General features: G+C 39.6%; 2 protein-coding genes across 2 annotated transcripts; one reads left to right on the plus strand and one right to left on the minus strand.

Moving 5' to 3' along the window:
- Positions 1 to 522: 522 nt before the first annotated feature.
- On the plus strand, positions 523 to 2704 carry LOC309713171 (uncharacterized protein; the record flags this gene model as incomplete). The annotated part of the gene is made up of 3 exons (XM_082544572.1): positions 523 to 567; positions 649 to 724; positions 848 to 2704. The coding sequence occupies exons 2-3, from the start codon at positions 650 to 652 to the stop codon at positions 2702 to 2704; spliced, it is 1932 nt and encodes a 643-aa protein (XP_082400698.1). The 5' UTR covers positions 523 to 567; position 649.
- Positions 2705 to 10519: 7815 nt separating this feature from the next.
- LOC309712757 (alpha-tectorin-like) lies at positions 10520 to 23521 on the minus strand. Its single transcript, XM_082543822.1, has 22 exons — positions 23312 to 23521; positions 21674 to 21952; positions 21478 to 21573; positions 21169 to 21334; positions 20518 to 20918; positions 19852 to 20428; positions 19177 to 19760; positions 17810 to 18362; positions 17119 to 17717; positions 16532 to 16689; positions 15904 to 16304; positions 15541 to 15737; positions 14967 to 15362; positions 14596 to 14879; positions 14061 to 14338; positions 13823 to 13942; positions 13502 to 13686; positions 13221 to 13381; positions 12685 to 12936; positions 12357 to 12516; positions 12152 to 12254; positions 10520 to 12054 (listed from the first exon to the last, which is right to left on the minus strand). The coding sequence occupies exons 1-22, from the start codon at positions 23321 to 23323 to the stop codon at positions 11924 to 11926; spliced, it is 6093 nt and encodes a 2030-aa protein (XP_082399948.1). The 5' UTR covers positions 23324 to 23521; the 3' UTR covers positions 10520 to 11923.
- Positions 23522 to 23974: the final 453 nt, after the last annotated feature.

The following is a 23974-nucleotide window of genomic DNA, read 5'->3' on the forward strand; positions in this document are numbered from 1 at the left end:
AATAACTCGAAATTTCGAGTTAGCGCTGCCAATAAGAAATCTACGTGGCTGATGTCATTTCCTTGTTACCCGGAAGGATATGGCGCAAAGGGGTGCGCACTCAAAACTGGATCGTGTCGTGAGCTGCTGTATTAACAACAAATGGCGCCAGGTTCTTCACTTTTGAATGCCTTCCTACAAATGATAACTGGATAAAAGGTATATAAAAACAGTGTGACAGCGATTGTTACATACAAAGTTGAACAGAATGCAACGTCAGGGTTAACCAAAGGTACCTATAAGGTTTCTGTTACACGCTAATGACACCTGTTACGTCTGATGAAACAGACGTTTTGCTGAAAGCATGCGTAATAAGTATACAGCACTGTATAAAACAAAATCACAAATCACCCAAAACAGGGAATATGACTGACAACTATATAAATAAGGAACAAAACCAATAAAACTGTAACCAGACAACTGAGAAAATGTGGGATTGACTGTATTGTGACGCTGATTGTAGTTACAGTGCAAATGGACACTTAAAAATGCAGTTCCCACTTCTCCACCATAGTCAGAGCTCATAATGTAGGTAGGCACAGATACTTTGACGATAATATGGTGGCTTTATTTTAATTTTGTAATTTTAATTTACATCCTTCCTTACAGCATGGGAGACTTGACTGAATTCTTGAAACAAAGAGAAGTCTCTGAGGAAATTATACAGACCTTGGAGAATGAGAAGGTACTTAATTCCAACAAGATACTGGTTGAAATGCAACTTTTCCTCATTGTTCTTAAGTTAAAAATAGAATTGTATTTTCAAGGCTGGTTGTTTCAATAAATTAAATTATTTTTCCATCTTTAGATTGATGCCAGTGTCATAAGTCTAATGACAGATGAGGAGCTGAAGACTTATTTGCCATCATACGGTGATCGTCTAGCAGTATTTGGATTTTGCAGACGGAGGGGCAGCAGCCGCAAGTCAGCGCTTTTTGAACGGCTGAAATCCAAACTGTCCAAAAGAAAATTATCTGAAGAGGATGGCAGTAGCACACGGCAAGAAGAACATTCCCAAACAACCCATAAAAGAAATGCTCTGAAGAGAAATAGAAAAATAGAAATAGGATGGATGCATTATGATGAAGACACTGAGGTTTTCAAGCAGGTTAGAGCTAGACGAGGAGGAGGAACAAGAAAAATAGACATCTGCAAGGATGCCAAGAAAAGGGACATATTACAGGTTGCAACAGGCCTGTTCTTTCCAGATGGAGGAAACATTCAGGGGCCCTTAACAGATTTTGACTGTGATCTGAAGGATTATCAAGAGATGATAGTCGATGATGCATTGACAGTAGGAGAACTTTATCATGTCACAAAACTTAATATCCTCAGGTTCTACCTCACCACAAAGAAAAAACAAAATGACAGCCTTCAGAGCTCCAACCCAGGTTTGCATCCATCTTCAGAAATTGAAGCGAGTCCTCAAAACCAAACCTCTTCTTTTACTGTCACTACAGTCCAAACATCTGCTCCATTTGAAACAATCAGCCATGATGTGACATACATTGAAGACACTCCAAACGATAACCTTCCACAATCTTCCACGCAGTCTCTAAGCGCTAACACTTCTCACAGCAGTGACATTATTTTTGTTGGCCCCTTTTCTGACAGTGAGCCAATAAATTTGGATGACACCCTGATTTTTTCTCCACAACCTGGTCCATCCAGTGAGAGAGTGAGGAGAGTAGTGGTGGTCCACAGAGGGCAGGTAATGTCAGAGCTCATTTCACATTTTAGTGATAAGGACCTTGAAGATGTCGACATCAAAATCCAGGTCTTACTGCCTGATGGAACACCTGAAATGGCCCATGACGATGGGGGAGTTGTGAGAGACTGTCTTTCAGAATTCTGGAAAGAATTCTATGACCAGTGCACCACTGGAAACGTTTACAAAGTGCCCTTCTTAAGGCATGATCTTGGGCAACCGGAGTGGGAGAGTGTGGGCAGAATCATTGCATTTGGATGGGTTAGAGAGAAATATCTGCCTGTGAAAATTGCACCTGCCATTCTGGAACAAGCTGCCTTTGGATATGTAAAGAGTGATATTGTGGAGAATTTCCTTAAGTTCATGCCTGACTCTGAGCGTACAGTGTTAGAGGCGTGGCGATCAGACTTTAGCACCGTGGACCAAGAAGAACTTATAGACATACTTGATAACCACAGCTGCAGAAAGATACCAACAGCCTGCAATGCCACTGAAGTCCTATTGGAGCTTGCACACAAAACACTTGTCCAAGAGCCTGCCTATGTTATTGAACAGTGGGCAAGAACACTCAGCACTGCATGGGAAAGCCTTTGTGATCTATCTTCAGTTTATGAAACCCTCCAACCAACTCTGAGAAAAGTTCTCAAGTGTCTCACTTTCCCTGAAACAATGACGGCTCACCAGAAGCTGATTCAGAAATATCTAACTACATATGTGAAGAATGCTGAGAAGGAACATTTGTGTTTGTTCCTCAGGTTTTGCACAGGTTCAGATTTACATCTGGGAAAGAACATCATCATTGGGTTTAACGAACTGAAAGGTTTCCAGAGACGACCTGTGGCACACACATGTGGGTGTGTACTGGAGCTGTCGATAAATTATGACAGCTATCCTGACTTCAGATCGGAGATGAACAGTGTGTTGGAATCAAATGTGTGGGTTATGGACATTATCTAAAGGTTTGATTCACGGACAATGGCTTAAAAGCCATTGTTGTTTTACAACAGATTATATTTGAGTTGTGAACTAAGACTAAAGTGTTCCCATGTGAATGTCACAGCAAAGGTTTCAGGTGTTTAAAAACTGAGTTCCAAGAAAAAGTATTTGGTGAAATACCACTGTAATGCAATTTGAGGTACTTCTTTGTGTTTCTGTGTTTTCCTATTACAACTGAGGCAATATTTCTAAACACTTGTGAAATGCATTTCCGCAGAGGTCTCAGAGTGGCAGTCTGGAGACCATTTATAAGCATTCCCATTTCCTCAGTCAGCATGTGTGCATGTGAACAATGAAAGCAGTTTTTCCACCTTTTATTCATTTTTTCTATTATTTGAATCCAAAATCAACTTTAAAAAATGCATTAGGTTAATTTTAATTTGTCAAATTTTATTAATGTAATGTCAAAAGATGACATGTATTGTAGTGGTTCACCAGAAAATTAGAGATTGAGACCCCTGCAATATGTAGTGTATAGTACATGTAGGAGATATATGCAATATCTCCTACATGTTTTATCATCGTGCACACATTTTACAGTTTACAAGTCAGGTTTTACTTTATCATTGTATTTTATTACAGTTATGTTTGTACAGTTCTGTTTAGCCATCTGGGTTATGGTGACTTTTGCTAAATTGAATGGCCATAAGGCACACCTATATGCTTTTATTTTGGATTTCTGTGAAATCAGCAATTGCTTAGCTGAAGGTTGATTTTTGGTTGGCTTTTCCTGATTTTTGTAATGGAAAAAAACCCCTGTGTATCATAGCCCCCTTTTTCAAAACTACATAGCCGATGGGGTAGTTATTTAAAAGATATTTTCCTATATTTCTGTTTTCATGTTTGAGCCTAATGTATTTGCTTCATAGTGGTTTTAGACCACACGTTCTTATTCTTTAATTGTAGGATATTGTTATCAGATCTTGCCATATTATCCTCAATCTCTTTTTATTGTCCCATTCTTTTTGTATTTTTAATAATAATTGAACTTTTGCAAAACATATTGCATATTTTTGTTGAGTGTATTATCGTACTTTTTCCAAGTCTTGTGCTTGCAATTAGCTTTTTATAAGAATACTTTAAGGTTTTTTGTGTTACTGTAAATACAGTACAGTTATTTTGTTTTAAGACAAGATGATGGCAAAAGATCTGTGTTTTATAATAAAGTGTTCAATGAGACAAATTACATCTTTAATTTTGGTAATTTCTGGGTTTTTATTATTCTGAGGCGCAATCCGAAAAAAAAAAAGGTCCATAAATCTCACTCAGTTAGGTTATCCATATGCTAAAAAATATATAATTATACTGCCCATAATCAGGAAAACAGTCAGTATATATAAAAAGTCTCAGCAGTGAAAAAAATGACAGTGAAAATTTTTTTTACTGCTACATAACCAGATATTTCAAAACATCAATAATTACTCAAATAAAAAGAAAGATGAAAAAGCATATTTACAAAAAGTTGAAATCATAATTCCAAGGTGACATGCGCTGCATATCCTCCAAATAGCAGGTCTAACAGACATTATGTTTACATATGTTTTAATAATAAGGCTTTTAAAACAAAAAATTGGTTTGTTAATTGAAATAAACCATCCAAAAAAAAAACAACCCTCCAAAAATTAAATACAATTTTTATAGCCTTTTTCAATTGGCCCTGTTCGTGAAATACATTTTCAGGCCCTCAAAACCCATGTATGTGTGCCCCAAAAACGACAACCATCCAAAAATTAATAACTCATAAAAGTTTACAATTTAAATATGAAAATACAGAATTAAAAATGCATAACGATGTCTAACCTTTAAGGCAAAAGCTCCAACTCAGTAAGCATCAACTGCCTTAGCTTTACATACAGATCCACTGTATGAAACACATCATCTGAGAAGTCCAGGTTATGTTCTGACATGAGTTCTACACAGAGATGAAAGACATCCTCTTCACATGGAAAGTCTTTGAACACACATTCTTCAAGGCAGGCTTCAACTTTGTCCATATTGACATGTTTGAGACAGTCCCTCGCGCCATAAATGTCTGGGAGGGCATACATAAAAGATGGTCGGCCATGAGGACTTCGGGAGTTGTGGACTGGGCGCATTCTGTGGTCATTCCAGGCCAAAGCAACTTCATTTAATTCTTCCTAGATGAAAACAAAATGAACAAAAGAAACATTTTCAGGCATACAATATGAAAATGTTAATGTACAAAAGCACAACTAACTTCTACATTGATTTTCTTAGCTTACACACCATTAATTTAGCTTTGAGCTACATTAATGATATATATCCATATATATACACACACATACCTATACACACACACACACACACACACACACACACACACACATCATGAACAGACAGATACTTATTTACTTAGTTTTGACCCACCAAAAATGCTAACCGAGTACAGAGAGAGGCCTAAACACATAAATAATCAATGTGTTATAATGTATAATTGTGTTCCTTGATATATATGTGGAATTTTTTTTTTAACAAAACAGTTAAAAAAAAAAAAAAAGCACTACTTTTCACGTGTACTTTAATATATCTGATGTTTCTATAATATACAAAGGCCGTGTGAGTTGTTACAAATTAAACAGTTACAATACATGTCGTTTACACAATCACCTATGTAAACTCACCTGTATAATGTGAAGAAAACAGAACTGGACCAATGATTTGTCCAAGAAAGAGTCTGAGAAGTGGCCATCCTCTCTTAGTTTGTCAAATAGTTCAATCCAGTACTGGATACACTGGCTTCGTAAGATTAGCCACCATCTTTCAATGCGTTGATTTCCTGTACTTGCTCCAAATATGACGTGCTCTCTTTCTGGTTCATTGTCTGTAAAGTGCAAAAATCGTTGCATGTGAGCCACATGGACGTTTTCTGTTCCTAGATCTAATCTCACTCGATCAGGGCAACCACCTTGTTGAATCACGGCATCCATGAAGTAGCCAGCAATTACTCTCGGGTCATTATTTGTCTTGTAAGCGTCTAGCCATATTATACTCCTTGAAAATCCGTCAATGCATCCACTGATTGCAATCCCAAATGGCTTCAGTTTATCGTAGCCGTCGATATGCCACACATAGTTGGGGCCTCTGCTATGATACACTCGCCTCCGCAGTCGTCTACGTGACCTCAAATCCACACCTTCTCCATCGAATAAACGGAGCAGAAGACGAACGGTTTCTCTGTCAGTAACAATGCCATTCATCCAACACTTCTGGTGCATCCAACGATACCCATGACACTGTCCTGAGGTTGCCAATTGTGCTTGTATAAAAGCTGCCACCTCTCCCACCTCTGTTTTGTTCTTTCTGCGCCAAAGTCGGTTGTTGTGTAAAATCCTTTCAAGTGTACGGAGGCTGATAGTAATGCCATGTGATTCAGCTAATAACGCAAGAATCTCCTCATTTGTGAAGCCACGCTTAAAATACTCAGCAATTTGTGAATTCATGATCCGTATCTATAATTAGCATTTCTGTAGCATTTGTAGCTGAGGGCTTCAGCTTCCGGGTAACACGGAAATGACGTCATTCACATAGATTACTGATTGGCAGAGCTAACTCGAAATTATGAGAAAATAACTCAAAATTTCGAGTTATTTTTCTCATAATTTCGAGTTATTAAGTCGAAATTTCGAGTTGCTAAGTCGAAATTTCGAGAAAATAAGTCGAAATTTCGAGAAAATAAGTCGAAATTTCGAGAAAGATAACTCGAAATTTTGAGTTATGGATCTTTTTTTTTTTTTTTTAGTGGCGGAAACGGGCTTCCATAGTATGATCTGCTGCTTACTGGCTTCAAAAAAATATCTGGCCCAGATAAATTCCTCGGTTTGAAAATCTGGCCCAACTAACTTCGTAGTTGAATAGCCATGCTCTACAGGGTTCGTACGGGTGCTTGGAATCCTTGAAAATGCTTGAATTTTAATGTTGTCTTTTCAAGGTTTGAAAAGTGCTTGAATTTCAGATGTGGTGCTTAAAAGTGCTTGAAAACGTAACTGTATTTCATTCACAATAAATAACTATCTGATTGAATAGTTTTCTTATCAGATAGAGAAATAAAATCAGTCAAAAAATGTAAAAGCAAAATTTCCCCATCTCAGCTGCCTTGCGTCTGTTTCAATATGTGACCCCGCCCCTCCCTCGGACAGTCGGGGATGAGTGCGCTAACATACCTGTAGGTTGCTGTTTAAATGAGTGTTTGATGGAAAACGACAATGGCGGAGTTTGCGCTCTCCAGTCGCGTGATAGGTGAGTCCTAGTAAATAATTTTCCAGTACGTGTACGTTACACATGCTATTTTTAAAATTATGATTATTATTTTGCTAGCTACCAAACTCGTTGGAGAAATGATTGAAATGCACTGAGTGTGATGCAGTATGGCAGCGCTATCATGGAATATTCTGTGAACTTAGCTAACATTACTTAGCAGTAATATGAGTTAATTTACTCAAGTGAAAGCTTTAAACATTAGCTCGATACATAACTAGCCAACTTAAGGCTTTCTGATTAACCCTCTGGGGTTGACGGACCCAGAGTCTCCATTTCAACTTGGGTCGAACGTGCGGACTTCAAACTATATACCAGTTTTGTGTTGATAGGCCACGTAAAACCGATGTTTTTTGTTTTTTTCTGAATAAAACAGTGGCGTTTACTCCGGGAAGAAACGGTAAAAATTGCGTTTTCCAAGGAGAGCGCTAGCAAACACGCTTTGCTTGTGAGTGAAAAAAGAAAAAACACTCCTTTCCTATTGGTGGAAAAATGTACCATGTCGACCAATCAAAAAATGATATGGCAACATGTGCAATTTGGTCGTTTGGGAAGAGAGGGAAGTTTTAGGAGTGGCCGGCGAGAGAGAGAGAGAGCGCGAGTGAGCGAAAGAGAGAGAAAGCGAGTTTTGATACGTGAGAGATTTGTGACGTTTACCATGTTTGGAGTCAAGTTAGTGTGTTGTCTTGTGTAGTTAGTGTGTAGTGTAGTCGTTGTTTTGTTTTGTGTGTCAGTTCTACTAGTGAATGTCACAGTTGCTGCAAAAAAGCCACCAAAGGCAGATTGCAGTGTAAATGCTGAGTGACACACCTGCTGTCAGACCTGCAGGTTTATCCCTGTGCTGTTCTCATCTGTGTTATAGTGGACACAAACTATTTTTTGGAGTTGCATAAATAATTTGTGTGCCTTCTTATTTGACGCAGAGCACCTGATTGTTCTGTAAATAGTTTTAAATGGTTATATGAAAAACATCTGAGCCTTGGCTGCATTTTTAGGTAAATAGTACCATATAACTTTGTTTGCAAAACTTGTGCATATTTTTAAAAAATGTATAATTTCTATTTGCATTTTAGAGTTATGAAAATGATTCCTTAAACATGGTTGTGGTTTTTACAGTCAAAAATATCACTTTCTACTCGTATTTTAAATTTTGTCTGAATATAGATAAATTGTGCTGACACATTATGTCAAAATGAGTAAATAACAGATTGGCAAGATAAACAGTAAAGGTGAAATATAGAGGACAAATCAAAAGTAGTCAAAAGCTGGAAAAGCTTGAAAAGGGACCTTGAAAAAGGCGTATGAACCCTGACTCTAGCTATAGGCTCTGTGCATGCGCAGCTCAGAAATAAATGAGCTCCGGCCTGAGCAGTACGCTAACTTCGGTGTCCTCTCTATTAATCCGTAGGTACTGACATACAAACTTTTATGTTACCGAATTGGTTCCTAATGTCATGTAAGTTGAGTAGCAACTGTTCGGCCATATTTTGAGATGATTGTGTTGATGTTGTTTTGTGGTATTATGTTGTAATGAGTATTGTTGTGTCATCTGCATAATGCTATAATGCTACGTAGCACTATAAGTATATGCTATGACGATGGCAACCTGCGACTTCAGAAAATGTGTTGTAGTGTTTGTTTTAGTGTTAGCCAAGCAGTACTGAGTACATGTGTTAAGGGGAAAGCTTTTCGTTGGTGAAACAACGTTTGCAGTCGTCTGCCGCCATGTTGTGTTGCGTTCACGGGACGCCATGTTCAAAAGTAATAGCGTATATGGCGCGAGTGTGGGGAAAGGTTGTGTGAATGTGAGATGGGTTATTTTGGTGTTGTTATGCTTTAGCCATGTTTTGTTTAAGTTGTGAGTATGTAAAGTTATTTTGACTTAGTTTGTATTTATTTTACTTTTGAGAGAATGCTATTTGTAACTTTATTTTTGTTTATGAACTCTGTTATTTTATGGGAAGAATGCATGGTCTAGTGTGATTTGTATTGTGTATATATTGCAGAAATAAATGAGCTCCGGCCTGAGCAAGACGCTAACTTCGGTGTCCTCTCTATTAATCCACAGTTTGCTCATACTTGGCTACGCAGTGCTCTCTAGCCTGTGTGCCGCTTGCTGCCGGTCCAGATTCCCCTAGGTCTGGTGCCGGTAACACATGCTCAATCATCCAGGTAAGTAAATGCCCAAAAGTTGATTCTGTTCATCTGGATGTAGCGTCTTCAGTGGGAGAAACGTTTTGTCACTCATCCAAGTATTCAAGATACCATAAGTAAAAAACAAAAATGTGGGCCTTGTGCAGGTTGCGCGGCTCCTTTTGGGTACATTCCTCCTTTCATTCTTTCATTTTCATTTACTGAGAAATGAAACTAATATCAATCACATAGTAATCATAATCATCACATAATCTTTGCAATTTATCAGAATAAACAATAGCTTTGATAGGAATAACATGAAATGTCCTGGCAGCAATGATGACAATGGGATGTGGATAATAATTGTTTCTCTTATGTATTTAGGTCAGCAATTATTGCACAGCATTAGCCTACTTAGAGTAAGAACAGGTTTAAAGCTGTGTGCAGGCTCAACCTATTCATTACTCCACCATCAAGTTGGCTTTCACCCAACCCAATAATTCCTGGCTTCCCGTCAAAGTTCACCCAGTGCAGTATTTACACATCTACAGTTCCAGCACTCATATAATTAAGATAAGATAAGATACCTTTATTAGTCCCACGAGTGGGAAATTTCATGTTAAGGCTGCCGACCTATTGCACGCAATGGCGGCGCCATCTTACCCTCCGACCATACATACATTACACAAAAACATCACATGGGGAAGACAATTAGAAACTGAACGTAACATTGGTTGCTTCACTTACAGTGCTTGTGTTGAAATCCTGAGAAAAGTTCAACTTTTCAAACACCAGTGCATGTGCTAGCCACGTCATGGAAATATCACGAGAGAGTGCGACAGATAACTGTTAAACATAATCACCATGTTGTAAATGAACAAAGTAAGTAAAAGGAAATTTGTCAGGCAAACACACTGCCCAATAATCACATGGATCTGTGGATTCACATAAATCATTGTGAATCTTGCCTTCAAATCACAGCTACTTTTCTGTTAAAGTATTATGAATGCCACAATCAAAACCTCTTCATGGGCAAAGCATCATTTAAGCAGGTGGGTCTAATGTTTTTACTCCTGTAACTGTAATCCAAGTTGATTTTCCCGGTATTTTCCTTTCCTTCATGAGTTCTTGATTCTAATAATTAACCATAGTAAGAATTTGTGGCCTGAATTTGTGGTGACAGCCCAATTTTTGTTGAGCAGGGAAGGAGGAAAAATGTCTTATAATAAATGCTATCAAGCCAAGCCTTAAATAGGTCATTATGTCTGTCAGGTTTATATTGTCGATTGTCATTTATGGTTAGAAATATCTACTCATATATGCTTAGAAGTATATAATCATTTGTAGATTGAAAGAATGTCTCATCCTAGGAGGTCTGTAACAACTCTGTGTAGCATGAAGAGGGGGGTGCGTTCACTCCTCTCCAGAGTGTTCTGGCATAGATCACACACCTCTTGGGATCATGAGCAAGGTTTTATCTTTTCTTGCTGATATATGGTATAGCAAACACATCTATATCTGTTTTACTCTAAGTGCCTTTTGTTTAGATGAACTGCTGGACTTCCAGACCACACACACACTTACACAACGCACAGGCAAGGTACTCTTTGTGTGTATGTAGACGTCATATGTTAATGAACCTATGTATATTCATGTAACCTCAATAAAAAAGCAGTGTTACGGGGGAGCGGACGAGAGCGACTGGGGTCAAGCGAAGGAACGGCGTTTGTCCAGTTCTCTCCCGTGCACGAGAAACAAAAACAACTTTGCCTACTCGTCTTGCTTTGCTGTGTAATTAAATTGTCTTGAACGTTCCAGCGAATAGGTTTAAGCTACAATGTCTTAAAGGTAACGCTTGCAACAAACAAGCACAGATGCGCTTAACAATCAATGAGCAACAATTAAAACTATGTTATTTGGGTGATCATTCCTACTCTCAATTTAGAATCATAAGCACAAATGTTTTAACAGATGAGTCACTGATTTGTGGAATTGTGACAGCAAAGATTGCATATTGTGCACAAATACCTTTACTCCAAAAATAAACATGGATAAAAATCTATAACAGTATTGCGGGTTGCAGCTGGGTGCTAAAGATCAACTTGGCCTTCTACTTCAATAACAGAATGACTAAGTGAGACTTTATTCAGCAACACATTTTACTGTATGATCTTACTGGAGATAAAAAAAAATAGACATTGTTCATAATCAGATTTTTATTACATATTATGAATGATTTGTGATACATTTAGGTGATTATTCATTAACTTTTATTTCAACTGATAAAACGAAGCAAAAATAGTAATCATGTTATGATATTAAATTGTAGCTCAAACAGTAGGTACCCAGTTTATTGTACTTCACTTTGTACTATCACATTATTTTGTAAATCCAAAGTAGTGTTGGTTGCGTTTCTGAGAGACAAGTATATGTGCACTAAATACTTTATTTAATCCTTGATTTGCCCTTGATTATACATTATTTTAATTATGATGTAGATTTAATTATAAAAATCTCACACAGAAACCAAGAACAAGTTAATCTTATCAACAAACAGTGAATGCAACAAGAAGGTTAAAACTTTAATATCACACATATTTTATCCCATTTAGATTTAAAGCCAACTTACTGCAAACCTTACCACAACTAAAGAAACACTCCTCAAGAAAGACAAAGACAACACTCAGATGAAAAATACCATTTAGAAGTAACTGAATAATGAATGATTTTCAAAATATGGATCATTTTTGATCTCCAGAGTTTTGGCAGTTTCTAGACTGGAATTTTGGGAGCAAACCGTTTGACCAGCAGGGTTACCAGCATGCTGGCTAGGATCAAACTGGCCAGCAGGGCCAGCAGAGGTGTCACCTGGCTTTGGCCACTGTTTAATTGCATCACTGGGTCTGCAAGAGAAGAACCAAAGTTTACATTTACTTTATCCGTGAACTTTATGTGATCAATAAGAGTGCAAGGTGAAGAGACAGGAGAGCTTCAATGTACCTCTGCTACCTGGCCTTGAAACAAGCGGTCCAAGTGAGATGGATGAAGTGTCATGGAAGGATGCATCCCTCCGAACTCGCCTGTGGTAACCCGGGTAACAGCGCTGAGAGAAAAAAAATGTTTATAGGCTTCTGCAGATTTAACAGTTTTTAAATTTATTAGGTAAAAATGAAAACCAATAAGAATTTAAAACAGTGGTACGTACAGCTGTGCAATTGTTGTGTCTCAAAAGACACAGGTGGACATTGCAGTGAAGGTAAATGGATGAATAGTTGGTAAAAGTGAACATCCTGAAGGAGAATCGGGCCTCAGTAGAGATGCCGTTCTGAATCAGCTCTACCGTTCCATCGGCTTCATTGGGACACCTGGAAGACAGGCAGACGTTTAAATATCCCACATTATAAAGCAAAGCAGCAGAATTCATTATGAGGAAGAATTGGAGAAAAACCGAGGAGAGGTCTGTCTGGGTCTGATTCTTTCAAGTTTTTAATAAAGTATACTAAGACAAGGTGACACTGCAAACGTGCTCTTACTCTGCAGTAATAAGATCCCAGCGGACGGGGTAGTTTGGCATGTTGACTGGTGTGGCCCAGCAGGAGTCCAAAATAGTGGAGATCTGGCTTTGATCCACTCCTTCTGTTCTCACCGCCACATATAACCTCTGATCTATTTCCATTTGTATGTTTGTGTCACTGCTGAAGGGGAAGCGGAAGCCAGGGTCCTGGAAGGGGATCATTCTCATGCTGTACTGTCCTTGACCGGTTGCAATCTTCTTCCTAATGATGCTACAAAAAACATAATAATACTACAAATGAGTTCATTATTAAATGATGAACATTATTAACATGCATGAATATCAAAAAGTGTAATGTTAATGTGCGGCAAAAATGACGTTCTCATTTTCATGTTTTTATTTTGTCTCATTGTCAGTATTGTGATCTTAAAGCACTATCTTTCAAAATAAGTTCCCAAAAGATGCCTGAAGTGCACATTTAATTACATAAAACACTGGAATATATAAAAATCGAATCTAAGTATTGTATATAATGCATAGGAGATGTATTGTTACCTTTCTACAGGATTGATGCCCACAACCATAGACAGGGCCTGATTCAGGGGGTATTCGCAGCAGAAACGCAGATTGATGCTCCTCTGGCGGCTGATAAGACTTCCATGAGGATCCACAAAACCCTGGACGATGTTCTCATACATGAAATGTGTTCCGTTGCTCTAAAATTAAAAAAACAAAACATTACAAATTGAATATGATGTCATTTATAATATAAATGACAAAACATGACATGTATAATAACAGTGACTATCCATAATATTTTGGTTTTATAACTGTACCCTGAGTGCTGTCCCACACAGATGGTTGTCATTGTCAAAGTGGAAAACCAGTCGACCATACTCAAGAGTCCCATTGCAGGATTCATCTCGGAGATGGAGGGCATCAGAGTGAAAGCCAGCCTCAAATAGCTGACAACGGGACACGGACATGGTGCCTGAACTACTGGCACAAGTGATGGTTGAGTCTGTTAATACAAGTTTAAAAAGAAGAATAAGAAAACAAATAACTAACAAATCCCATTTTTCTTGTACAAACTGCACTGCAGTACCATTGCCAATGACCCAAAAATAAAACAAGGTTTAAATAGGAGCTTCCTTCACCATAGCTTTCACTGTTGCCTCGGTCATGGTGTTCATCACAGAAGCAGCCATAGACACCGTCCTTCTTACCACACCACTCGTACTCTGTGCAGTCCAGCTGTTCACATGGGTCTGACTCCTCTGCAGAAGAAGAGTGACAGGAGTACAATAAAACAAAGCCAATCTTTCAAGAAAAACCTGTTAAGCTCTATCAAAAGACATCAAAAAGACATCACTTAATTATCCAGCACAAACTTACCACACAGTAAACCAGAGCGCCAGTCAGGGATGTCTAGCCCTAGAACAGAGCAGGTTTTCTCATAGGCTGAGACAGCAGAACACAGCATGCCATTGGCTGGAGTGTAGAGGCAGAGGTCATAGACACAGGAAGTGAAAAATGGCTCGGGGTCAGAGTGCAGGTGACAGGCTCTGAATGGACCGGTGGTGTTGGTGATGACACTGCAGAGTTGGGAGTATTCTTCTCTAAAGGTGCAGTCATTCAGTCCATCACCACTTCTTTGATCAGTAGACCCACATCTGGAAAAGACATTATATGTTTAACACTTTGGGAAATTTTGTGTACTTTGGTAAAATGTCCTGTACATCTACACTCCCAATTCACACTCAACACAACGGTACATTTATTATTTTTACTGGGATGTAATATATATGCTGTTGTCCTTAAATGTCCATAAAATCTTCTCATTCAAAGCAAGACATTATGTTATATGAGTTGATGAAGGTCAACAAGACTCTATTTTTGGAATGTCCTAAAGAAGTTCCAAACAGCTCACCCTGGTTGGCTTCTTGTTGACTTCCAGCTCTGTCCAAAGTCATTGTCATTTTGTGCCAGTGTGCCATTGGGTGAGACTTTGTCATCCCCAGAGTCGCCATTGAAGTTTCCACACATACCTGTGACTCTGTTTTGACGGTTTTGGGCGATTCTTACCAACAAAGTACTCTGGCCATCAAACTGGACCGCCAGGTCAAGTGCATCGACAACTATGTAGCTTCCTTCCCTTACCACCTGAGCTAAAGTTCTTGCAGAGGTGGGAAGAGACACTTCTCCACCATTTACCTAGAAGAACAAGAGTTATGAGAGACATGCAAAGTACCTGCTGTGAAGGTGTTCATATGAGCGAAACGTAGAAAGCTTAGTATTTACCGTTACTCTTTTATTGGGTCCGATCCTGATGTGCACACTTTCTGGATGATTTGAGAGGTATATGTCCACTGCAGACACAAATGACACACGGTTGTTTCCACGGTGATTGTTGGTGGCTATCACCTGAAACTGGGTTTCATTGGTGCCATGGTTTGTGCTCTCAGCGATGATGTAGGAGCAAGTTCCCTGGAAATGAGCCACTGCTCCATCAAAGGTGATGTAGTGTGGATCCCCCCACACTGTGCAGGTGGACATGGCATCGTAACAGCCCAGCTGGCCGTCTCTGATGGAGCACTGTTGTGCAGGAGTGCAAGACGAGGCAGAACATCGCAGGTCATTTGGAGCGTGACATTCACATCTCTGTGAGCAACCGTCTGTCCAGAAGGACTCGCCAGCCTGTGTGAGAGAATGTAACAAAAAGAGGAAGAATAACCGCAGTTTATAGTAAAGCCTACCATGTATTTACTGTTGCCAAGCTGTCATTGTTAATTATCTGCTCAAATCATTTATGCAATTAAAACCTTTAAACTATATCCCTCTTTTATATAGCTCTATGGTTCTTTGTAGAACTTACATTATAGTAGAATCCATTATACTGGCAGCCACAGCGTTCCACTGGGACACAACTGGTTCCACTCCTGCGGTAGCCTTCGTCACAGAAACATCCCTCAGAGCAAGCCCGTTCACAGGTGGTATCATTACTGCTGGCACAGGTGTGGCCACAGTCAGTACCACACAGCTCATAATGGCTGTTGGCTGGACAGTCCAGTGCTAAAAAATCAAGAAAGCAAAAGATGGATGTCAGGTGGTTAAAAAAAACAGTCATGAAACTTAGACACCATATTTCAACACACTTACAAAAACAACAACAAAAAAGAAGCATTTTATTTTCTTGTGCTTGATACTATATCAGCAACACAATGGCAGGTTCACTCACCGCAGGTGGTATTTTGTCTCCAAGGGTAGATTCGAACATTAGCAGACTGACAGGCTCTAACATATGTTTCAAGAGCCCTGCAAAGGAGGTCATGACCTCGATTTCCTGCCACACACACGTCAAACACACAGTCGTTGAAATATGGTGCACGGTCCACCTCCTCGTGGCAGAAACTGAAGGGCCCATCAGCTGCCTGGATCACCTCACATTGATCTCTAGCGGGCTGTTCATTGGGACATCTCGGACATGATGAGCCGCATCCATCACTGCAGGTGTAGTTTCCTGGGACCTTCCAGGCTCTCCCAAACTCATCTGGAGATGCGACTGTTATTCCAGATGGGGTGTAGAAGTCATCATTTGAATTTCCATTGAAGTTTCCACAAAGTCCACATGTTTTTCCCCTTTTGATGAGAACAGTAAGATAAAACAGATTCATTGGTTTTACTGTGGGGAGGATTATCAATCTTATGGGACACCCCAAAAGACCATTCTGAGCCAAATAAAATCCTGTACATTCGAATTATGTTATAAAAGTGTGGTAGTGCACAACTATGAACACTTTTAAAGGTGTGAGTGTGTGAGTAATTGCAACACCAGCTGATTTTGAGCGAAGATGAATGGCAGATACCTGTAATTTGGAGGCACAGTGATAGAAACTGTACTCCATCCATCGTATATGACGCTTAAGCCAAAATCAGTGCGGACAATTGTTCGAGATCCACTGGCAAAGATAGATACTCGACTTCCATTCAAGAGAATTGGTACATTCTGTGTTATTCCATTTACCTGGGACATTGGAAGGACAATTTAGGAAAGCCAAAAATATTTAATTTTATTCATATGCCCTTTATCCGTAGTCATATGTCAGCACTAAACAAATGTAATAGCAGCACAATGACCAACAGCACATGGCAATTATTTACCAAGGGTCTCTCACATTTGGTTATTTTTTATTACTGTCCCTACAAGTGTAAGTGATAGCTCATTGTTAAAAATAAATTCAGTGAGGCTCTCTAGTGAAGAAATTGAAGTTTCCAGACTACTTTCTCTTTAACATTCCTTTACAGCAATTTTTTGTTGTCCATTTTCTAACAATACTTTGCAGTTAAGTGGAGGTCTCTCTCATGGTAGGTTCATCTGTAACTGTCTGTGGCTTTAAATTTTGCTTTTTATAATGTAAAATATGAGTAATTGTTCAGAAACAGTTCCGCTCACCTCTACCATACCCCTGTTGTATCTTGACATGTGCACATGATAGCCCCACACATTCACGAAAACTTCTGCTGTGACTGAAACTGGCAACCCATTCAATGCCTCATTCTTAGCTTCCACAGAAAACTGATTCAGCTCATCAGTGGCATTACAAAGGGTCACCAGAACATAGCGACATGTTCCTTGGAAGTCATAAGCCTTACGATCAAAGGTGAAATAGTGAGGGTCTCCAGAGGCAGAGCACGTGCCAGAAGGGTTGGGATGGCAGCCAAACTCGCCCTCCACCACACGGCAGGACTCCTGGGGCCCACAGGAGTTGGGAGTACAGTGGACGTTCCCTGTATTTCCGTTACAGGTACACAAGCTCTGACATTGTTCACCATCCCAGAACTGCTCACCACTTTCGCGATAGCGTCCTTGATGATAGCATCCACAAGATGTTGGTGGAACACACTGGTCACCATTGAGGATAAAACCACTGTTACACTGACAGCCCTCCTGGCACACACTATCACAGGTGAAGGGGAAAGAGAGGCTGGGACAAGCAGAAGGACAAGAGGTTCCACAGAGTTCATAATGGCTGTTTGATGGGCAGGTTAGTGCTGGAGAAGAACAAACAGGTTAACATATGAAAGCATTTTTAAACATTTGGAGATCGTGGCTAGAATTAATTCAAAAACAGTTGAATGCTTACCACAGCCAGTTGCATTTCTCCATTGTCCTAAGGCAACACCCTTCTGTTGACACATTAGTGCATAATCTCGTAGGACGTCACACAGAGTTGATGCTGGATTGTTAGAGCCCCTCATGATCTCCACACATACATCCACCTGCTGCCTTGGGTCAACCACAGACCAACAGGGTACAAATGGCCCATCTGGTGATCTGAGAATGCCACAGTACTGACTAGAATTAAAATCGGTCCTAGGATCATGACCTCTGCTTTCCACACAGTGAGCAGCCAGAGAGCCAACTCGCCAGCTGTCTCCAAAGTCCTGAGAACTGTTGACCAGGACACCGTTGGGTGTGCGGAAGTCATCATGCGGACGACCATTGTAGTTACCACAGAGTCCACCCAGTGAACCGCTGTAGACACCAGGAGCAGTGACACGGACAAAGTGAGGCCAGACTGTCTGCACAGTTACACCAAAGGAGGTGCGAATGATGACACTGCGCAGGTTGCTGTAGAAAATTTGGATTCCATTGGACCCAGCACTGAAAGGCAGCCTGATCACCTGACCAGCCACCTAAAAGGCATTAAAATAGTCAGTCATAATAATTATAATAACACTTTTAAGTAAAGACCATTTTGTTAATGATGTTTCCATCTGTCATTTCCCAATAAGTCCTAAGCTTGGTACTTATTGTAGAATGTAGTAGATAATATTTTTTTTTACCAAACAACCAGTTTGGAGCTATTATATTAGATCATTTTTATTTGTAACAATTTCCAGATTGACTCTTAGAGCTAACTGGTCTTCCTTAATGCAGCTCCAAAACTCTGCAACAGCCTTTTCTGTCTATTTTACATCCTGACTGTTTTAATTTTTTATGCTTTAAAGTGCTAATTGTTTCAACTGCTTCAATATACACCACTATAATCAACATCTGTTGTATTTACTATACTGTCGTACTATAAAAATGTCATACTATAATGATCATATGGCAGCCTGTGATGTGATGGTCTGTTTAAATGAAGGAGTATATCAGTAGGACAAATTCATAGTTAAATAACATCATACTAAATTAAAAAGTAAAAGTGAATATAAAATGAATAATTTTGGTACACTATAAAGGAATTCATTCTTATAGGGGAAAAAAGCAACTCAAAGCTAAGTGACAGTATTTAAAGGTAACCTTTCCTATTTCAGATTTTCTGGTGTAATATTCTGGTTACAATGAAAACAACAATGTAGAATAATGTCCGCATAAGTACAGAGTGATCTCTACTTAATGATTCTCTATTATTAGTAGCTTATCTGCTTGTGTCAACTTTTTTTTGTGTCTTTCATTATGACACATTAATCTACAATGACTTTCAATTGTATTTCTGTCATTTACCTGAACTTTGCCGTTTATTTCCATCTCAATTGAGACCTGTGTCCCCTCTGCCTCAAACTTTAGCACATTGGAAAAGCCTTGCTGGTTTCTTGGCACTTTTTCTGCTGTCACCGTGAAGTTTGGGTGACTGGACAGTCCCATAACTTTGGCAAGTGTCAATTGACACGCCCCAGGATATTGGTATGTCAGTCCATCAAATGTCTGATATGACCCTGGGCCTCTGATCCAGCATGTTTCATAGCTATTTGGTCTGCATCCTCTTTCTCCATCCTCCACCCTGCATGATTCAAATGGCCCACAACCATGAGAGTGGCAAGTCATGGAGCCATAACTGCAGCTACAACGTCTCCCACAGTTTTCATCTAGTATTACAGTTTGTCCAGAGCGGTAGTAACGGCCCTCAAAGCTGCAGCCACACTCGGCATGAGGGACGCAGACCCCACCACTGAGGATGTAGCCTGAATCACAGATGCAGCTTTCTTGCACAGGGAGAGGACAGTTGTGGGTGGAGTTGGGATTGAGACAAGTAGCTGGACATCCTGTGCCTTCAGACTCAAAGTGGCTGTTGGCTGGGCATGGGATTTCTAGAAAGAAGAGGAAAAATTAGATTTTAGCATCTGTGGCATTTTAATAAAATTATATTTTGAAATAATTATTAAAAATGTGTTAATATACCACAAAAGCCGGTTCTCCTCCAGCTTTGCAGCCGAATATTATTTTGTTGACACTGACTTGCATACACACTTAAGGCTTGACAGAGAATAGGTTGGTACCCTCCTCCTACACACAGATCATACAGACAACTGTCCGCAAAGGACTGTGGAGGAAGTTGCTGATGGCAAGCAGCAAAAGGTCCAGAACTACTGCTGAGGATACCACAGTGGTCAGTGTTGCTGTACAATGCTGTCTGTTGTGCAGTGCAGCCAGCACAGGCCAGACCTCCACACTGTGCCTCACAACCAGGCTCATCATCCCCTGATGCTCTCCAGCTGTTAGCAAAAACCACATCAGAGCTCACAAGCTGGCCCTGGCGTGTGCGAAAGTCATCTTGAGGTTGATTGTTGAAGTTTCCACAAAGACCGCATGTTGTATTCTGATAAGTGTAGGTCAAGCTGATCTGGACATAATGATTTGTGTCATAAGACACCACTAAACCAAAGTCAGTGCTGACGACCACAGAAAAACCTGACTCATAAACCTGCACGGTGCCATTGCTAAGGGAGAATGGAGTGGATGCAAAGTTCCCATTAACCTGTAAAAACACCAGCATACAGAAAGAGTAAAACACACATGTCACAAACACATATCACCGTAAGTTTAAACTTGATTCTTATTCCATACCTTTGCCTGACCACGACGTCCTTTGACAAGCTCAATTGTGTCATTGTAGACATGCACTTTCACCAGTCGTGTCCAAGAGACTTGAGTACTGCCTCTGTGCTCATTTTTGCCTTCTACTCTGTAGTAGGGCAGTCCACTATTACACTGCTCAGAGAGAACATAGGTGCAAGTGCCCTGAAAGTGGAACACTCGGTTATCAAAGGTGTAGTAATGGGGATCACCACTTATGGTGCAAGTGCGTCTCTGCACTGTCTGGCAAGAAAACTGGAAGGAAGTTTGCTGGCAGATCTGTGAAAAGGAGCACGGCTGGTTGCGGCACTGCAGGCCTGCTGAGGTGCATGTGCACTTCTGTGCACAGGTCCTGTCACTCCAGAAGGAATCACCAAGCTGCACTGGTAAACCTTTGAAACAATAGAAAAATGAATACTTTACATTTTTTTACTTCAACTTGAAGAGATTCTTACTACTCAAACAGTGTTCATTTTTAAATTTTAGGATTCATTTTTGTTTATTGTTTTCACAGAGTGAAGATCAAAAAATGAAGGGCTAGAGAGGGGGATTGTCATTTAATATAATAACATTCTTCTCATAGAATTCTCGTAGAATTTTGATCAGCTGGCTATGATGATCGTTCTCTAGCTCAGATCTTACTGTTGAAAGTACAGCCTCTTGATCCATGGTCTGTCCTGAAGGCCCAGCGACCGGGCACATGGACATTGCTGCTGAGACGGAAATTTGAGAACTGTCCTGTTGCGTTTCCTGAGAATGATCCAGGGATGGAAAAATGGTGAACAGAATTGACTGTGTCATATCCAGCCTGAAAATGACATGTCACACTGTTAAAAATAATTGCATGGTTATTTTGTATTTACATATCCCTGCATTTAACTTAAAGTAAGAGATGGCCACAAAAACTAAAAATATATGTTTTTACTATATTATATTTTAAATGGTACCAACCTGTATAGAATATGCTGTGTAGGCTATTTGCCCATAGTTCATCAACACAAATGAGTACTGGCCACCCGATATCAGGACAGCTTGGACTGTTGTTTGCTGAAAAAAAGCAACTTCTTGTTTTTAAAGTATATATATTCATAGGTATTATAACCCTATGCTTCATATTGATTGCATAATTTAGTAAGAGGTGACTTACTGTTCCACTCGTTGGAAAATAGGCAACCTGATACCAAGTTGCAACAAAGACCCAGTTTGCATTAAAATTGAGTCCTGGAAAGTATTGATTAATGTCCTGTGTAGCTTGCTGGAGAACACTGCCGCTGGTGTATTGGTTGTAGTAGATCTGACCATTTCCTCTGTTGTCTAAATCTGTCCAGAATGGAGCGATGATGTCTCTGGATCCATACATTGGAAACAGTTGCGGGGTGTAGCTAGACCATGGTGCGTCAAAGGTCAGATGCCCATTGTGGTTTACCTAGAAAATAAAAACATTCTTGTAAGTCAAAACCAGTATAAATTAGGTATCAACTGTAGGCACTTCAGACACAGGTGTTGATCACTTGTTATTAAAATGGTGGATCTGATATCACTGTGTTGGTCTTGTTCCTGCATCATCATAGTAATTATGGTCCAGGATCAATATTACAACTGACCAGTCACGTTGTTGTAATATTATGTCTTTGTAAGGAAATGTAAGGATGTGTATGTAATGTAAGGAAAAACATTTTAATAAATACATTGTCAGGGTTAAGTTTGCTGTTGGCCAAATTTATGTTACTTGCTGATTTGCTAGTGATAGTTTTTAATAGCATTAGCCAGATTCTTGACTAATGCGAACTCAATTTGCAGACATGCTCATGATCAGTTGCGATGTTGGCCCTGGACGAGCATTATTATGATGATATAGGAACAGCACCAACACAGGGATATCAAATTGTACCATTCAAACCTATACTATACCTGTAGCGTAGTATAAATAAATAGAGGAAACAATGATCACTCACTGACGGGGTAATGAGCCAGATTCACAAAGATGAACAAAATACTTTTGACTCATTAAAAACATTAAATCTCAAAATATAAGTTGATATTTAAGTACTCTATACCTAGTTTGCAACTATGAAGATAATGTTAGCTTTGTGCTTGCCATTCCTCATATTTTAGGGGTGCAACGATACACAAAATTCACGGTACGGTTCGATATTTTTTCGATCCAAAAAAAAATGTTCATGCCTTTTTAATTTGTCATTTATTAAAATTATAAATATATATTTTAACTTAAAAGTACAGTTTTTAAATTTAATGTTGCTGAAACAACAAAGTAATAAAAATTAATAAATCTATCTGATCGAGGAATCACTCATCTTTGGAAAAGAGTTTATTACAGAGAAATGGCTCTTTCCAAAATAAAAGCTATACTATACGCTTCTTCTGGGCTATATTCTCAGCAGCATATTAAACATATCAGGTCCCCATAAGGAGAATCATGTGCTAACAGCTGTCTAAATGACTCGGGTAAAGTTTGTAGCATGCGTGCTTGTTGTTTTTGTCTGCTTCCACTTGTCTTTGCACTAGGATGATGTCGGCGTAAATGTGCAGTCATATTCGTTGTGTTCCCACTAGTGCTGTCAGCGTTAATCTCGTTGAAATGACGTTAACGCCACAACACAGCAAATCTCTGTTAACGAGCTACCGCGGATCGCCCCGTGCGTGGGGCTGGACGGCCAACACGTTAACGAGCTAACTGCGCTAACGCACTAGTTCCCACCAATGTAACTGAGCATTGCGTGGCACATCCAACATACTGTTTTACTTTAGTCCATGACGCGCTTACCTTCAGGGTCATACGTCACATGAAAACCAAAATAGTTCCAAACGCCAGATCTGAATGAGGGTGGGGGAGGTTCAATTTGCCATGTTGCAAGGAGAGCTTAACTTCTGTCTCACTAGCTTGCACTGCGCTCAGTGAATCTGCGTTCGACTACTCCGCCTAGGCTGCACTATCGAGCGCAGATCCACTGAGCGCTCAACACAGACAGCATCGTCAGAAGGAAAGTTGATAAAATAAATTTAAAATTTTGTATTGTTCGATACATATGCCTACCGAACCGAAAGCACTGTATCGAACGGTTCAATATCGATACGAGTATTGTTGCACCCCTATCATATTTATACTAGTTTAGTTAGCTGGAGATAAAATACCATTGCTCGTTTTCTGACTCATCCATATTCCAGTATAAGAGATTGCTTACTGTTAAAATGCTTTAGTTCAATGCCCAGAACAAACATGAGCTAATTTGGCAAAAACTGGAATTTTACTTATTAGTGACACAGTGCAAATTGTTTGAGCTGATTTTGCCCATAGATTGCATGTAAAAGATAAATGGCCACACTGCAAAGCTTTAGCGGATAGTTCTGACTACTACTATCTATGTGTTATAAACCAGCTGATGATAAAGGGGTCTATCTGAGAAAGTAGATCCACCCTAAAATAAAC

This window comes from Aulonocara stuartgranti (assembly GCF_965226115.1).
Source record: "Aulonocara stuartgranti genome assembly, chromosome: 8".
In the NCBI taxonomy this organism is placed as follows: domain Eukaryota; kingdom Metazoa; phylum Chordata; class Actinopteri; order Cichliformes; family Cichlidae; genus Aulonocara; species Aulonocara stuartgranti.

Bases quoted from the DNA above. Each gene is read 5' to 3' on its own strand.
- LOC309712757 (XM_082543822.1), bottom strand. The intron at 15,363-15,540 runs GTAAGTTCTACA...TCTCTCACACAG, and splicing joins ATAATGGATTCTACTATAAT to GCTGGCGAGTCCTTCTGGAC. The intron at 12,937-13,220 runs GTAACAATACAT...TGTTTTTTGTAG, and splicing joins GGCATCAATCCTGTAGAAAG to CATCATTAGGAAGAAGATTG.